At 37.5% G+C, this 18,081-nt stretch overlaps 1 protein-coding gene across 4 annotated transcripts in view; it reads left to right on the forward strand.

Moving 5' to 3' along the window:
- NOL4 (nucleolar protein 4) overlaps positions 1-18,081 on the forward strand; it is a gene marked incomplete at its 3' end in the record, with an annotated part of 203,785 nt that overhangs the window by 141,862 nt on the left and 43,842 nt on the right. For 2 of the 4 annotated variants that reach the window (XM_082015263.1, XM_082015264.1), the window contains exons 7-8: positions 10,081-10,260; positions 11,002-11,193. In XM_082015263.1, the coding sequence (XP_081871389.1) occupies positions 10,081-10,260; positions 11,002-11,193 (372 nt within the window). The remainder of the gene's footprint in view (positions 1-10,080; positions 10,261-11,001; positions 11,194-18,081) is intronic. The other 2 variants (XM_082015265.1, XM_082015266.1) reach the window with 1 other exon arrangement.

The following is an 18,081-nucleotide window of genomic DNA, read 5'->3' on the forward strand; positions in this document are numbered from 1 at the left end:
CAGCTTGGAAAAAATGGTTTAAACTGAATCAAGAGGCATTAATAAAAGGAATAGCAAAGGAGGAAAATAATGAACAAAGATTGTGGCGATTTTCTAGCTCATTGTAGATGTTTGACAAGGGACCAGTGACTGAACCAGTGAATTGCATGTGGTTTATATTCCTCACTACTAAAGTGAGGAAGGGGATTCTTCTATTTAGGTTTTCCAGCAGCAATGTGATCAAGATTAAAATGGAGTATGTGATGATGGCATGTTGACAAGAAACCCTGCATTTACGGTAACATTATTTCCCCACATACAGATACCCCTAAGAAATTAAAATCCCAGAAACTTGCTCCTTAAGTAAACTTAGGACACTTAAACTGCTACTCAAGAAATTATTTCACTCCTGTATCTCAATTCCTGCTTTTGCTGACAATAACTCATACCTAAGTCAGATTTCAGAGGCCATGACTGCAGTTGTAGTATTCAGCAACTACTTTTGTTTTGAAAGCTGGCGGCAGTTTGGGATATTTTTTAACAACAGGGGTAGCACTGCTGGCCAGCAAGTGGAGTCTTTGAAGGATAGATTGAGTTTTGTCAGGAATTCTGCTGTTTCCTTGCAGGAGAGTTCCTGTGAAACTTGACTGTTTGTACCCCTGCTGATGTGCTCAGTTATGTCTTATTCTTCTGTCACTTAGATGAGGACAGTCTGCAAAGAGAGGAGTGAGATTCTTGAGGCTTGCATTGTGATTTTCATTATGGTATTCAGGTTGATATAGGTCTTCATCTCAGTTAATTCCCAAAAGCATTGCCTACATTAGAGGATTCATTCTCAATTTAAATAGAATGAGAAGAAATTAATAGCCCAGTGCTTTTGCAAAATACTTTGTAGCTCTTACCAGCCAGTTGTCTAAAAATTGACAAAAGAATTGGTGATCAAAAATTCTTATGACGTGCCTGTAATGTGAACCTCAGTTGTCACTGAAGTATGTTTCATAAGAAAAATGTTCCCTAGTCCCTATATAAACTGTTCCTATTTCATTTAAAAAAGAAAACAAAAAAGAAAAAACCCTGACAAATGGAAGGATGTGGAACCTGGGTAGGAACTGTAAAGGCTCTTGGCAAAAGGTTAAAATTTCGCCACAAATCAGAAATGGTAGTTTTCCAATAGTTTTTGATTGATGCATTTTGACAAAAGCACAAGAACTACGTAAGCCACTCCCAGGCTCTTGGCTTCACAGAGCTGTGGTAGTACCTGTAAAGTATGCTAATGCTGTCCATAGGAGACCATTTGTGAAGTTTCCTTACCCTTGATAATAAGGTAGGTTTTCTTTTTTTAGTACAGTAGGCTCTTACAAGGGTGTAACATCTTCATTCAGATCTTCTGGTTTGATTCTGTGTGTACTATAAGAAATGTTTAAATCCTCTATTGGCTTCAGATTTGCAGAAATCCATAAATTTGTGATGGAGCTTTCCTATGTGGCAGCCTCTCAAATTCAAAGAAACTGTCAGATCCTTTTAAAGCTTCAAAATAGTGGTGTATGATGCCAAAAATAATTTAGGCTTTTATTTGAGTCTGTCACCATTTAGCTTTGACTTTGTGACTCCTACAAAGGACATTGTAATTTTGCTAAAAACACAGCTGCCACATTTTGCAATATGAGCAGTTAGTGCGGGTTATATAACTAGGGTTTTTTAGTATTTGGTTGAAAATACCTGTCTTCCTACACCAGTGACAGGAGTTCTAGAAGTCATTAATAAAACAACTTTGTAAAATAAAAGCTGTGAGAAGTAGGCAAGTCTTCTGCTCTTTTGAATTGGTTCTGCACCAGTACTCTCGACACGGGTGGACTAGAGAGGTTTGGACACTCTTATACTCCAAGAATTCTCCCCCTCCAGAATGGCTGGGGAAGGAGCAGGAGCCTTCCTGAGAGTGATGAATCAAGTAAGAAGAGATTGGTTGTGGATGAATTAGAAAGCAGCTACTTAAACTATTGCCTCTAAATATACCTCATTCTTCTACTTGACTGGGAATTCGCAGTTACCTCTCTGTTTTTACTCTGTACTTAATTTCTGAGGTTATTTCATTAGGTTAAAGTAATGTATTTCAATAATGTTGATCAATACTAGAAGGGGGTAGACCTAGGGTAGACTATATTTTAGCTAAAAGGAAAAAATATACCACCGGAAGATCTGTGTTTCAGGTGGTCTTTCAATTATTTCTTATCTTTCAATTATCCAAACTTCTATCCAGATAAATCCTGCTGGAATGAAAGTGTCTGGATAATTTACAGTTTGCTCTACATCTTGCTAATAAATGTGCTTCTGGTGGAAGGAGTATTATGAGCAAACAGATAATATGATATTGACTGGCTAATTACTGAGAAAGAACAAGTAGGTAGTCTTAGGAACAGTCACTATTCTCTGTGGTTACTGTAAAAACTATGATTCTCAAGAAGTCTTTTAGCAGCTGGTCACAAGTGGTGTTCCCCAGTGCTTGGTATTGGGGCCAATTCTGTTTAATATCTTTATCAATGATCTGGACAAGGGGATCGAACGCACCTACAGTAAGTTTGCAGATGACACCAAATAGGGCGGGAGCGATCTGCTTGAGAGTGGAAAGGCTCTACAGAGGGATCTGGACAGGCTGGATCAATGGGCCAAGGCCACTTGTATGAGGTTCAACAAGGCTAAGTACCAGGTACTGCACTTTGGTCACAACAACCCCATGCAATGCTACAGGCCTGGGGAAGAGTGGCTGGAAAGCTGCCTGGTGGAAGAGGACCTGGGGGTGTTGGTCAACAGATGGCTGAATATGAGCCAGCAGTGTGCCCAGGGGGCCAAGGTGGCCAATAGCATCCTGGCTTGTATCAGAAATAGTGTGGCCAGCAGGAGCAGGGGAGTGATTGTACCCCTGTACTCACACTGGTGAGGCCACACCTCAATACTGTGCTCAGTTTTGGGCCCCTCACTACAAGAAGGACATTGAGTTGCTGGAGCATGTCCAAAGAAGGCCAACAAAGCTGGTGAGGGGTCTGGAGCACAAGTCTTACGAGGAGCAGCTGAGGGAACTGGGGTTGTTTAGTCTGGAGAAAAGGAGGCTGAGGGGAGACCTTATCGCTCTCTACAACTACTGGAATGGAGGCTGTAGTGAGGTGGGTGTTGGTCTCTTCTCCCGCATAACAAGTGAGAGGACAGGAGATGGCCTCAAGTTGCGCCAGGAGAGGTTCAGATTGGATACTAGGAAAAATTTCTTCACCCAAAGGGTTGTCAAGCATTGGAACAGGCTGCCCAGAGAAGTGGTTGAGTATGGTATTTAAAGGACGTGTAGATGTGGTGCTTAGGGACATGGTTTAGTGGTGGACTTATCAGTGCTAGATGAACGGTTGGACTTGATGATCTTTTCCAACCTAAACGATTCTATGATTCTAAAAGACCATGTTGAAGATAGTTCAGGAGAAAAATCTTTGTTATTTCCTGTTGTAAATAACTGAACAGTTGTCTTTCTGGAGCTCACATTGTTAATGCAGAGCAAACAGAAAGAATCTTTAATATTTCAGTGTAATACAAGTTTTGTGTAAAAATGTCTTATACAGTCTACTCCACAACACTTTACATGTTACATAACGCTTTTCATAGAGTCAAACCTATGAAACCTTACATTTCAACTCTCCATTCTTCCAGTAAAAATGTTGTTATCCTTATGCTCCAAATAGCAGAATTATACACAATGACACCTTCATATTATCAAGGGTGAAATTTTATGAAGGAGCTGGAAAGGCCAATTGTGGTGTAATAAGCGGAGCAAACTGGTCATAGTCAGATGCAAGGATATCGGTAAGATGAGCAAATGTGTGACAAGTTTATAAAAATGAGGTTAATTGGATCTTGAAATAAACGGTGAGATGCTGGAATTGTATTTGAGACTTCACAGTCTTTTCTGTACTTAGAAAAAAATGATGGGCAGTAAAGTTCCACACACATGACAGTATGAAGGTTTAAAGGGGCTGTGTAAAAGGGATAATAACAGTAAAGTCTGGAAGAGAGAAGGGCATAGGATTTAAGACGAATTGTGGAACAAATGGCTTATTAACAGAAAATAAGAGATCTGGACTTTTATCTATAAAAACTGAAAGAGGATTTCTTTGGAGAATAGAGGAACCTTAGTGTTGCAGTTATGCCTCCTGCTCTACTGTTTCAATTGAGGAGAAAGATAGGAACGTTTGAATTCATAGTTTCATCTCTTTCAATACCAAAAGGGCACATATGTGCCAAATGTTTTTTATGTTTTCTAACGGTTTATTTATATTACCTGTGTTACAGATTTAATGTAACAAAACATTTTTACATTTAATGTAAAAACCAAAACAAAACCACCACCTCCTGTAGGCAAGTTCCATGCAATACGGAAAACTCACAGTTTGCGCAGGAAAGAAAGTGGACTCTATTCATTTCAAATATAATTTTAAGGGGAAGATATAGGACATAAGTTTTCCCTTAACCTTACAGGCTTAAGCTTTTAATTTTGTTTATATGTCAAATAAAATGCATGCTTCTTACTCACAGTCAGTTCACTGAAAACCAGTGTGTTATACTTTTTTTAAAAACAGCCTTGTCATATGTAGAATCAGTTAAAAATATAAAAGTGAAGTAAAAAATTAAAATCATGTTCTAATTTAATTGACAATTCTGGAAAAAAGTCTTCAAAGCAGTCAAACCTGGCATCATCAGAATATTCTAATCCCTTTCTGTATCATAGGAATGGTTTCTATAAGAATATGTATACACATGTACATGGGGAAAATATATGTGGAAAAGCACACGTAATTTGCAAGAGTAATTGCTGAAATTGTAGACTTTTGTGTGTTCAGTGTTATGGGGGAAAGACTGAGATATAGAAGGAAGAAAGTCTTGGAGGTACAACTGAGGGGATGAGCAGAACTCTGTCAGCTTTCAATTGTGATTTTATTTAATCATTAAAAAAATTATTTAGTAACTTTTCTAGATGTGGAGGTGGATTTCTAGAAGAAAATAATGTATAGCTAGTAGAGTGTTTTCATCTCTGCCTACCAGTAAATATTGTTTCACAATTCCTTTTCATGCAGTATGGAAACCTGTCCTACTGTCTTTCCAGCTCTTCAACTCTCCAAAACTCTTCAGCTCACAGGAGTGCTGTGGTTTATGAATGTCTAATGTAACAACAAAAAGAATTATACACTACCCAGCTAAATGTAAAACTGTCCAACTAAATGTAAATGTAATGTAAATGTGAAGAACAAAGCTTTGTTAAAAAAACAAAAATTCACTCTAAGCTTCCTTCAGAGACTTTTTTTTTTCCCTGAAAATGTGGGGTGTTTTGTTCCTCTTTGGCATTTTTAAAAAAACAAAGCCATGATTTTTCTAATTTTTGGTCATTACAAATAACCAACCTCAGTAATTATTTTTCTGGCACTGAATAACTTTTGGTCCAGTAATCAACAGCCTTCTTCATACACTCGCTGACATAACCAAGTTTCTTGCTGTCAGTTGCTGGGAGAAGCTTCCTGCAATGAGTTCTTGTGGTGTCATCCTCCAAACCATGTCTGATGGCCATACACCAGTGTCTGAGCCTGCCAGGCATTGGGACACTATAGTAGACTTTATTTTTATTAATGTTCTGGATTACTTCTGCTTTATTTCTCACAAAATAACAGCATAACTTTTGTTGGCAACTGTGGGGTTTCTGCATATATGGGATATTCTGTCTTGCAAATAAGGTGATAAGCTTTTTCTGCTGTAAGCAGATTAGAAATCAGTCAAGCAATAAATGAATATATGTTCCACAGAAAGGCCTCAAATGGAACACACTTTGGAATTTTGGGAGTTGCTTGTTGAAGAAGTTTCAGATCAAATAAAGAGCATCCAGAGCAGACCAGTAAGAATGATCACGCATCTAGAAAACATGAGTGTCATAACATGAATGGATTTATTGGGAACAGAAGATTGAAGGGAGGGGATGTGATAACAGTCTTCAAATGTCTGCAAGATTCTTGTAAAGAGGGAAAAGAATGCTTTGTTCTCCAGGTGCACCTGTCCTCCCTATGTGGTAGATGAGTGGGGGAAAAAAAAATAGGCTTAGTACTGCTTATGAAAGTCTGAGGTAGTTGTCAAGAATATCATAATTCTGAAGACAGTGAAACACTGATGTAGATTTTCTGGGGGAGGCATGGCATCTCTGTCACTAGAACTCTTAAGATAACAACCAAACAGTGGTCAGGAATGATCTTCTGACCTTGTTCTCTGGCAGCAAGATGTACTAGATGACACTGTGATGTCCTTTCAGGTTTTTATTGTACCATTTGACACTTGCCTTACTTCAGCTGACTTTTGTTGCTGACTTGCAATGTATTGGAAGGATGTTGATATTTCATTTTACAGCAGGTTGTCAGGCAGGAACCTTTACTTCCATTTTTATAAAGCAGAACTGTCTAATACTTACTATTGCAAAGAAGAGATTAAAATAATGAACTCGGAACCTTCAGAAAAGGGCAAGGACACGGTGCCCAGAATATATCTATCAACATCTCAATAATTTTAAGATCACTTTATAATCATCTAAATGTTTGAGGGAGGCAGTAGTCTTGGCCTTAGCCTTGGCCTCATTTGTTTTCCTTGCATGAGTTCTCTTTTTACATTGCTGTCGCTTTCGTTTCCAACACACATTTGTTAAGCACGAAGGCTTCATCTGTGGAGCATCTTATTATCTACTAATGGTTCCACTCCATGATTGCTTTAATCTTGCATTGCTGTCAACAGAGGTGTGTGTGCTCCCTCTATCCCTTCCATGTTCACACTCCCGTCAGCCCAAAGGTTTGTGGTGAGCTGAAGTCCAAGAACTGATCTTGGACTTAAACAGACTGGCAAAAGAAAACAAAACATTTTAACCAGGATCACCTCTCCAGTCTAGTTCACTGCAGGACCACAAAAAATTTGTGTCAAGGGGTGTACAGGAATGTGAATGATCAGGTTCCTGTCTGGCAAAGCTGGGAGCAGTCTCTTGAAAGGACAGTGCAAGACCTAAAATCAGGGAACGTGTACTAAGGAAAAGTTGTCCTCAGCTGCCCTACTCCACGTCTATTTAGCACTGCAGCTGCTTAATAGAGTACCAAAAGAAAATGTTTAGCAGCTTTTGCACAACTGCAGAGTCAACACAAGTGAGAGGAACAATCTGTTCCTTCTCTGACTTAATATTCATCTGTGTAGAAATACAAAAATGTAGAAGTTTTATTCTTAACTGAGCTTTTGTAATGTCTTCCCTCAGTTTGCTGACACAACAGCTAGGAAGAAAACCCACCTTTTGTTCCTGCTACTGTACACAGTCTTCAAATCCACGATGAATAAATATGGATTCCTACCATGCAATTTTCTCAGAGTATGTTATTTTCCATGGTTCATTTAAGATGCTAAAGTTGTTCTTGAAATAAATATTTTGGAGAAGACATTGGACAAGGCTCTCTATGCAATGCTTTCTTAAAAACAAACAAAAAAAAATTACTATCACATTTTTGAGAGACCTGGCTAATCCATTTTGGCCTGAACTTCTTTCCTTCACAAAAGCAAATCTCAATCCTGGTGCATAATTTATGATCTAGGCATTCAGCCAAAACATATGTACATACTGAAATCAGTTTTGCATCTGTTTAAGCACATGAGTAGTCTAACTGTATTTAGGCTCATGAAATGACTTATGTGAAATCAAGTGTTTGCAGAACAAGGGTTTCAGACAGTAGGACTCTTCAGGGCAGGAGCTTCTGCTTCTGCTTACTACAGGTTTATATGGCACCTAGCACATGAAATGGCTCTTTGATTATCTAGAAGCCCTCTGCATGCTGTATAGCTGTAGTACAAGGCGAAACAAAGGAGTACAAAAGAACAAGTCTTGCAGTCTAGATCAGATCTTCTACTGCATAGCACTTGGACACAATTACAATAATTGTAACAATTAATTAATTGTAACTTTCTTCTTTGAAAATTTCTTTTGGATGTGTCTTCAGGATCAAGGAAAATTCATATTCCTTCATAACAGGCTACCAGGCTGCAGTTGCCTTCTGGTAGCCACCGGCCAGGTTAAATACTGTTGCTTATATATGCTAGACACTCTGATAAATTATAGTCATCAACTCTTATCAGGATGGAACCATGTTCTTCTGGAGTGTCATAATTCAATGGAATCAACACCTCCTGCAAAGAAGAGCTATCTGAATGGACAGCAATGGAGATATTAATCATCTTCCCAGAACAAAATAACAGTGTGTCAAGAAAAGGAACAGGGTTTTCTTTCTGCTCTCCCAAGTCTTACCTTCCCGTGCCATCTCGTGTCTGCCATCCTGAACCCTGGCTAATTTCTTGCCTTGTAACTGTGCAGTCATAGGCTGTAGGAAGAGAAGAGGTGATGCTGAGCTTGCTACGTTTTGAAGGTGTTTGTATCCAGAGCCTGTCTCTCTTGTTTTCTTTTGATGTTTTCTCATTCTTCCTATGTCTACTATAATGGTCTAGGGAATGGAGAGTGGTCTAGAGAGTGAAGAGTCTCAAGGAAGGGGATGAGAGAAGCTGCAAGATCTGATGGTAGGAGCATTAGTGATTAAAAAGTGTAACTCCAGGGGATTTGTACTGTAAGAACATAGTCTGGGGAGGATAGATAAAAAAGGCAGGCTTGGAGTATGAGTGCTGTTAAGGCAAGGCAAGGAAATTAATTGGAGTGATTGTAAAACTGATGGTGTACAGAGGAGCAACATGAGATGGAAATTAAAATAGGGAAAGAAAAAGGGAAGCTGGAGTAAGACTATAAAGCAAGAAGTATACCTTAAAGATGAATGGTTTTGTTGGCCTTTCCCTCCTGCCTTACTGCCCAGCTACATTCTGTGATTGGTGAAAACACACCTGAAATAAAGATGATTTTAGGAGGCTCAGAATGTAGATCAAGCATGTGATTTTAAGTACTTGAAATGTGTTTTTGATTGAAGTATTATGCTCCTGATTTTTGGTGACAGGCAGGTAGGAGGCACCTGAAAAAAGTGTGTATGTGAAGTTCATCGTGTAGCACCTGATTCAGGACTCTCTGAAGTTAATAGGCTGCAGTATGCTTTGAAGCAAGAGAGTGAAATATTACAGAATTAAAATGTTGTAGAAGTAAAATTGTTCTGTGAATTACCTAAATCTGGATCTGATGGCTCTGGTGAAGATACACTATAATACTTCTGTGTGACTGGGGGGAAAATTTGGTCTTAAAATGTCAAGTAGTAGAAGGCTTTTTATCACTGATGTCTTTTTGTGGTCTGCAATTTGAAGTGTATGCAGAGGAAACAGGTAACTGAAATCTTGATTTTGCAAGAAAAAATGCACAGTATTGACTCTTGGTAACTGAAAACTTTTTGGTCCTACAAATGAATAGCACTTCAATGAGATAGTCATCTGATTTATCCAGCAAGCTGAATGTTCTCCTCAGGGGAAAATTCTGAATGCTATGAGAACAGAAAATGGTTTTACTATGTGATTCTCAGAAGAGCATCCAAAATGTTGACAAACCTACACATCTCTAATTCAGTTTGGAGTTTTGTAAGTGAAAGTAGAACATAATCACCTCCATGTTTTGAATAACTTATTGCAGCACTTGATAATATTTCATATTGGTTGGATGAATGTCAATGTTTTGTACTTAAATACTCTTTGCCTTAACATGTATAATTTTTAATCATTAGGAGTTTTGTGCAAATCAACTGCCTTTTATTTACATCTTGACTAATATAAAGAAGTTGATATTAGTAAGAAACTTCTGTATGTAGTACTTAAGGCTGTATGGCAAATATCTCGCTGAACTATAATTTTCATAGATAATTCATTTGTTAATTGATTTACTGAATTTATATCTGGTCACATTTTTTTAAAGTACTGAAATGAATATTAGTGAATTGTTCGGACTTGCAAGGCTTATGAGAACTTTATGCTGAACAAAGAAGAAAAAGAGATCATGGAATTTTTTACATATTTATAAAGTATGTTTGAGTAGGCCTTATTTCCGTGGTGAATTTTTGCAAACATATTCTTCTTCTCTATTTTCAGTCCCCTGCACATAGCTATTCAAGCTATGACTCTGGCAAGAATGAGAGTGTAGGCAGAGGTGCTGAAGATCTGTCTCTGAATCGAGGAGATGAGGATGAGGATGACCATGATGAGCAGGAAGATCCTGAGAAGGTTAATGAATCAGATGGGGTAGAAGCTGAGCGACTGAAGGCATTTAATGTAAGTCCTCTTGCTCTCGTTGCCTTGTTTACCTCTACTACCTTCCTTTTACATTGTTATTTATGGGTAAGTTTGACAATATTAAAGGCACAATAATTTAATTTGCAGGATTTATTTCCATTATTATTTTAATGCACATTAAACTCTTGCCAACGGACAACAGATTTACTGTGTTTTATTTAGAATTTTAAGGCAGAGTGCCATCTTTACCAGTGAGGAAAAAAGCTTTGTTTTGTATGTGTGCATGTGTGCCCGTGTGTGTGGATGTGTGTATGTGCATGTTCACCCATTGAATGGAAAGGGGCTGAAACTAGTTTATCAGAAGATCATTCTGGTGGTCAGCTGTTCCCTATTGCTTTCCCAATTATGTAATTATGCATGAAAACACAAGCAATTTCTCAAACAAAGAAAAAGTGAGATTCAGTTCAATAAAATGATTAGCAATCACAGCTTATTGTTAATAACAAAACTTGAGTAGTGCCTATTTTCACAATCTGTTCTGGTTTATCTCACAAGTTCTGTATCCTATAGACTATTCTTTTCTTGTCTTTTTTTTTTTTTAATCAGCCCCCTCCAAAATAATCCTTTAAAGAACTGTTTGCTTAATATTTCTGGCTTCCCATTACAAAGCTCTTCAGTGGATAGAAAAAATGTCTTCCTATCAGTAATCAAGACAGGAAGCTAGGAAGAGAAGAGAGCCGCCCTCCAAACCCATCTCCTCTGTCTCCCTCTTGCCAACAGATGTTTGTCAGGCTGTTTGTAGATGAAAACTTGGACCGAATGGTCCCAATCTCTAAGCAGCCCAAAGAAAAGATCCAGGCTATCATTGACTCATGCAGGCGACAATTCCCTGAGTATCAAGAGCGTGCCAGAAAACGCATACGTACTTACCTCAAGTCCTGCAGGCGGATGAAAAGAAGTGGTTTTGAGATGGTGAGTTTTGATTTAAAACCCAGCCCTAGTTTCCATCAAAACCCCATATGTAAATCCATGGCACTATTCTGTTTTCATCTTAGTGTCTTTTTTGTTTGTTTGTTTATTTTTTGGTAATACCAGGTCAGAGGTTTCTTTTTCCCTCCTTCATTCTTCCTGAATTTATTCCCTTTGTTCACTGGTTTAAAAATGCTTTGAGACACTAGAGTTCACAAGATGAACTAATATGTATGTATAGGAAAAGAAGAACAAAGCAAAGCATAAGGAGGGAAACAAAATGATGGCATATATATTGACTTATTTCCTACTTTAGGTTACAGTTAGAGATTTTTGCCTGGAAAAGTCTTACAGTAAAATGGATTTTTCTTTAAAATGCCTCTGCTAACAGGATTTCTGTGAGCTCTGTAAGAATTAGATCCTGCTAGAGAAATGCTATACCCAAGCAAATGCCCAGTGTAGTAACATCACACTGGCAATGGCTTTGGCTTTGGGTTTTTTTGTGTACATTTTAGCATATTACCTATTAGTAAAAGTTACTCCTTTGAAATCTTTCAGTTGATACATAGGTGTGCAAAGCACATTAAATGGTTTTAAAACACAGACATCAAGCTTACAGTTTGAGCATCCCAATGGTTTAGTAATTGTAATTGAACCAAAGACCATGAAAACTATGATGGTATACAATTTCCAGTGCTTTCAGACATTAATATGTTAATATTACTCAGTAGCACAAGAATGGGTAAATAACAGGTCTCCTCACCAACTGGCAGCTTCATTATCTCTAAAAAACTTATATTTCCAAAACCTGTGAAAGTTGTAAGAGACTAGGTAGCTACACACCTTATGTTTGATGTGTCTTAGCTATCTCTCTGGCCTTTAGATGACAATAGAATCACCTCATCATTACAAATAGATATCATTTAGTGATTAAACATATCATTATTTTTTAATTAATCATCTGCAAACCCATTTATTACATTTTCAAATTACTGGAGATGATTGAATTTTACTGTTTCTCTCTTTCTGTCTTTCTCTTCCCTGCAGTCTCTGCAGAATTCTTATGATTTCTGTATGTTGTTTAAGATGTTAACTGACAGTTTTAAGAACAAAATAGCAGGTTTATTTGTAGGGGAAGACCACTATTGCATAACGCAAAAAGCAAAGACATAAACTAATATTTTTATGTGTTTATGATTCTAATTGACTGCATGGTTTTATTATTTGAAACATTGGGATAATGCTGTTTCTGAACAATGGAAACACAGATGAAGAGAGACAGGTAGAATAAAGGACATCGGTACAGAAAAAAGTGCCAAAGATTGACTGGTGGTGTTATGTCAGATTGTATAGCCTTCCAAAATAAAAGAAGGAAAAGCAGAAAGGAAATATTTTCTATGACACACTAAGCATCATCAAATTGCATCTACTCACTTTGTCTGAAAATAATCCAGCAACATCACGTTCAGCTTTCACAGTGCCAAATATTTTTATTTTGCTATACTTTCAACTGTGAATACTTACAAAATTAGCTGATGCTAGCAAGTCTCCTCATTGTTCCAATTTATGGCCTCATTGCTGTCATTATTCACACTGATGAGCAGTTATGTAAACTGACTCATTTTTTGTCATCTGAATGACTTGCACAACTGTTTTGCACTATGAATAAGGGGCTTACAGTCTGACCTGTAAGAGCTACACTGGCTTGAATTCAGTGCATATTTACTTTCATATAAATAAAGTTTGCAGGATCAAATTTATTCCCAGGAGGATAAAAAGAGCAGAGATTACCAGGAACATGATCCAAATAGGCAATCTTTACAGTTTAGAAATATTCCCTATTTTTTTAATGTTACACGACGGTTTATGATGGGCTTTATTGTTTGGGTTTTTTAAACAAACAAATTATCCTCTAAAATACTAACTTTTCTGCCCATGAATGGAAGTGACAAGGCACTGGAGCTCATGTGAAAGACCTCAGCCCTCTTGGGCCTGAAGGGAAATCCGTCCTGCTTCCCCATTTGCAGGTAGGAACATGAGCCAAAGACTATCCAAAGTCTTTGGAGAACTCCCATTAACTTCCTAAGAGAATAAGTGGTGTTTTATGTTTAGAATAATTCTGAAATGTGATATGTATCTATTTGTTGGTTTTAATTATCTTCTGATTTCTAAATTACAGTATCAGCATCTCCTGATTATAAGCAGTTTTAAAAAATGCTACCATGGACAGAGGCACTTGACTGTATGATTATTTTAAATGTACTTACCAATTTGTCAGTGGAAAAGAGTCACTTTGGATAATAACATTTGTTCAAAACAATCATGAAGGGACATGTTGGCATTGATTTGAATCCGGTGCTACCCTCAAATATAGCAAAACAGGATAATGATCTCCTCAGGACCAATAGTGCTTACCGTTGTTATATTAAATAGGATGTCAGATAATAACCTCTACAGGAGATGCCTTTTGCTGTAGCCATACTAAACACAAGTTTTTCATTTTGTTCAGGTTAATGATGCTACATTTTGAGCATCTAGTTGCAAGAGAATAATCTCATATATGGCATATGACGGTTCAGACTGTGTGGGGAACAGCGCAGCTATCTACAGTGTCACATTGTAAAGTGAAGGAAAAAGTAAACACTAAGTTAAATTAGTGTAAGATTGCATGGTAAAGATGAAAATGCGTGCCTGAAGGCTGCTTCTGTCAGTTATTTGCCATCTGTAATCCAGATGACAATTCTTGCTGCGTAATAGGCCAGTTCTAGCTTTGAGGCAATGGGAAAGGCTCAGTCTCATGCATGTTCATATTGTTAATTAATGTGTTTCTTAGTATTAATATTTTAAGTGATTACTTATAGTTATTTTGCTTCTACGTATGACAGATATCTGTCTGTGGACTCCAAGGCAGCTTGCATAGCTTCTTGTTACAAATATTCCTTTGGGGAATTTCCTTTCTACACTGGAAATGCTTTCCTCATTTGACTCTTCAGCTTGTAATTGTGCTAGTTCCATTTTCATTGTGACACAAGCAGATCCCTCAGCAAGGCACTATCAGAGTTTTTCTCATAAATTCTAAGAATGTTCTTCTCCTCCCATTGTTTCTTGCTTATGGACTGTTGAGAATGTTCTCTAACTAAATTCTGTGAGCTTGCTCAGTCTTTCCTTGGGAGGGAAGTTTGTCAGGGCCTGAAATCGCTGGCTTTTGGATGGCATCTCTAGGTTGTGCTTCCACCTGTGCTATGCTCTAGCACTTTGTGAACTTCTTAAAGTTCTTGATGTTCATAAAGAAATTCTTTCTTTTTCTCTTCATTAGCCCATAGGCAAAAGAAAAAAGTATATTACTGCCTCTTTCTCAAAGACTGATATTCATGAGAATTCTTTTATATACATTAAGTGTTTTGTGACCTACATATGTTATACAAGAGGAATTTTCTCCCTGAAATGGTCAAATTACCTGTTTCACTAATGTTTTTAAAATTCATCGTTTAGACTTGTCCCAGCCTCTATCTATAGAAAACTGCCAATTAAAGAAGGATAGTAGACAGCTGCTGAGGATATATGGTATGTGTTTGTTTAGTTACAGTCCAGAAAAAAGTTAGATGTTAGAAATAATCAAATGAGGTTGAATCAACTTAATAATTACATTTTCTTACTGCTATCTGCTCCCTCCCATCTTCATGATCTCCTATCATCAGTCTCACTGCATTCAGTCTGAAACTGCACCTTATGGTATTTTTTTCACAGATATGTCTTAAACTCTCATTCACAAAGAGATTTTTCCTTTTCTTTAAGCAAAAGGAAACCGTCCTTCCTAGGCACTATTATAATACAAAGCAATAGAATCAAAGAGCAGTGTTGTTGTTGTTGTTGTTGTTGTTTATTATGTATTGGAGAGAAAAGGCTAGCCATAAGTGGTTTTCATTGTCTGAAGACAAGTTTGGATGTGTCGCAGAAGAGTCACACTGTGCCTGAAGACAGTTCCTCTGATCTTTGTGGTGTTCATCCCAGCTCTTTCTGTCCTATTGACAGCCTCAAGAACGAATAACCAAGCTGTATATTTTTTACTGTTCCTGTCATTTGGTTGTGCCAATTGGCTGTAAGAGGTGTTTTAACAATTTGCAACTGTGCACATGTTGATTGAGGTGTTTTAAATGTGGTTAGTGGCTTGGAATGCTTCTATATTGTGATTGCGCAACTTCAGTGGGGACTGATTTTCAGAAGGGGATGTGTTTTCTTAAGTCTGCCTTGTTATGATTTCTCAGGATAGATATCTAGCCTCTGTTTTTAAGTTTTAGCTTTAGAGAGTGGAAGCTTCCATTATTTACTGAATTTAGCACTGAATAATCCAGCTGCCCTCACAGTCACATGGCTTTTCAGTCCTCCAGGCCTGTTATGGCTGGAAAAGTCATAAGCATTTTCAGGAAGATGAGGGTCTATGGGTCCAGGGATGCATACCTGATCTCGATTAATAAGCTGGGAGGCATTAACATAATTATCACAAGAACAGTTACACGAAGATCTACAAATAATAATAGAGTTGTTGCTTTGTACTATACCCCAAATTCTGTTGATTGGTTGTTCTCCTAAGCATCTCACCCTTGTTTGACAGTGGTTAGCTTGTGTAAGTCTGATGGGCAACCTGGCTGAAAAAGGGCAAAGCTACTCTCTGACAAACTTTGACTTTTTCCATTAGGTCTCACATATCCTTAAAAAAATTTTCTAGAAATAGTTTCCCTAAGGCTCTTAATTATATTTTTGTCCCCACAGAACAGTTAAGTGAATACTAATGTGATTTTTAAGAACTGCCTTTTAAATCTCTCAGATACCTTTTGCTTTTCAATAACTTTTGCAAGTATAGGCAATTTTGGAAAAGTGAGCGGCGGAAGAAGTTACACTTTTTCCAGTAACCTTGGAAAATGTGAAGAAGTCAGCTTTGAAAAAGGCATGATATTTGGAGAAAGAATGAAAACTAAAAAATGAAAAGTACCTAGCAACCTGATAGTAAGTAGTCTTCTACATTCTGTGAGAGAGGAAAAGATAGGAATGCAATACTGTTATTTGTTTCACTGTTTAATTGAAATTAGAAGAAAAACAATCCCCTCCAAAATGGCAATAAGTTGTGATATAGACCTACTCCCCCCCCCTTTTATGGAAAAAAAAATCTGGGGTAAAAAAGTTCACCCTCATTACTTGTAAGCTTGAAATCAGAAGGAAAGTAGTAAATAGGTCAGTTTTGTTATGCTGTGATTCTGACTTACATTGCAGCAGAGGTCTCAATCTTACCTGATTAGGTGGCTTGTGCCAGCAGCTTAAGGGTAAGGAGACAGTTCAGTGTATTTGTTTAGGGGAAACAGGAAATAATGTTAAATCAGGCTCAGTTTTTCCTAGTCCTCTGGAGTTTTGCTAGTAAACTGTTTGGTATTGGAGTGTCCGATCCAATTCCCGCCTAACTCAGAGGAGTTAGTTCCGCATGATGATTCCTGGGGTTCTCTGTCAGTCTGAAATACCAGATAGATTTGGGCTAGAGGTACTCTTACCTAAGTTTTCTAGAGAAATTAGGTGACTTGGGCTCCTCCAGCCATCAGTGAAGCGCTTCGATGAACCAGTCCAGAGAGGTTCATCCCCAGCTGTCTTATTAGACAACTTCTGGAGATACATGTCTTTTCAATGAAACAAAAGAGAAGCCTACATGACTAGTTTAGACAAAATAGCTGAGTTTTAGGTGGATAAAGTCACATGGATATTCTTTCTGTTGTTCACATAAGTAATTTGAAATTTCCACTAGCCCCACTGAAACTGCCGTCTTGAATAAGTAGAGCAGGACTTGGCCCCATAAGTAGGCACAGCAGCAGCAGCAGAACAGTGGTTGATGAGAATGTGTCACTTAATGCACCCATATACCTGTGTAAATGTTAAGATATATAAGGATATATTTAGGTGCTGTCATAATCAAGGTGCAATACACAGTGTTTTGATTAAATGTACTTTAAAGCTGAAAACTTAGTGATGTGAACATCACTGAACATTTTAAAAAGCTTTTTCTGCCGTTTAAGAAAATATTTCTTGTTACTTCTTTGAATTCTTTAGTAGGTGTTACAATTGGGTATTTATCACTAGACTGCAAGACTGAGCAAAATATATCAAAACGCAACCTGAAACGCAGTGCTACAAGCATTAAAATGCCAGTCTGGTTGTTCCTATTTCACTATTCTGTACTAACTAACAATTATAAAAGTACATCCAATAGAGTGCAGTACTGTACTTCAGTCTGTAAATTAAAAAATATTCTGTGGACAGGTTTCTGAATCCTTTGGAACTGTGCAGTGTAGGACAGTTCTGTGTCATACATTTCACTGCATTACACTGAGTAAAAAAATCTCTTTTGAAGATAATGCATATCCTGTCTTGTAAGTATTTTGGATATTTTCTATTATAAAATGCTGTTTAGGTATTGCATATTGTTATAAATAGTTATTATGGAAGAGTTGTGGCACATTTGCAATATTTCATTTTGGAAATGAACTGGTCTTATGATACCTGAGGAAAAAACTGACATGCAGGAGAGCTCCAGGGAGTATCACATTGTTAGGAGCCCAACATGCAAGGAAGTACTTAGTGGTACCACTGGAAAACTTGGTTACTGTCAGTGAGTCATCTTAGGCATTCATCTTCACCTTCAGATGCCCAATTACTTTGGAAAATTTGGAACGATTTTTTTTCCAAGTTTGAGTAATAGTATAAATATGTTCTCATTCACGCATTTGTAGTAGGGTTCATACATTTATATGAGGGTCTCTATGAACAAAATTAAGTAACTTGTATGTTTATGTGCTTGCAGCTGTCTTATGTTGATCTCCTTTATAGTGTTAATTGGCCTAAACTAGAAGG

This window comes from Phaethon aethereus (assembly GCF_964289735.1).
Source record: "Phaethon aethereus genome assembly, chromosome: 2".
NCBI classification, from domain to species: Eukaryota; Metazoa; Chordata; class Aves; order Phaethontiformes; family Phaethontidae; genus Phaethon; species Phaethon aethereus.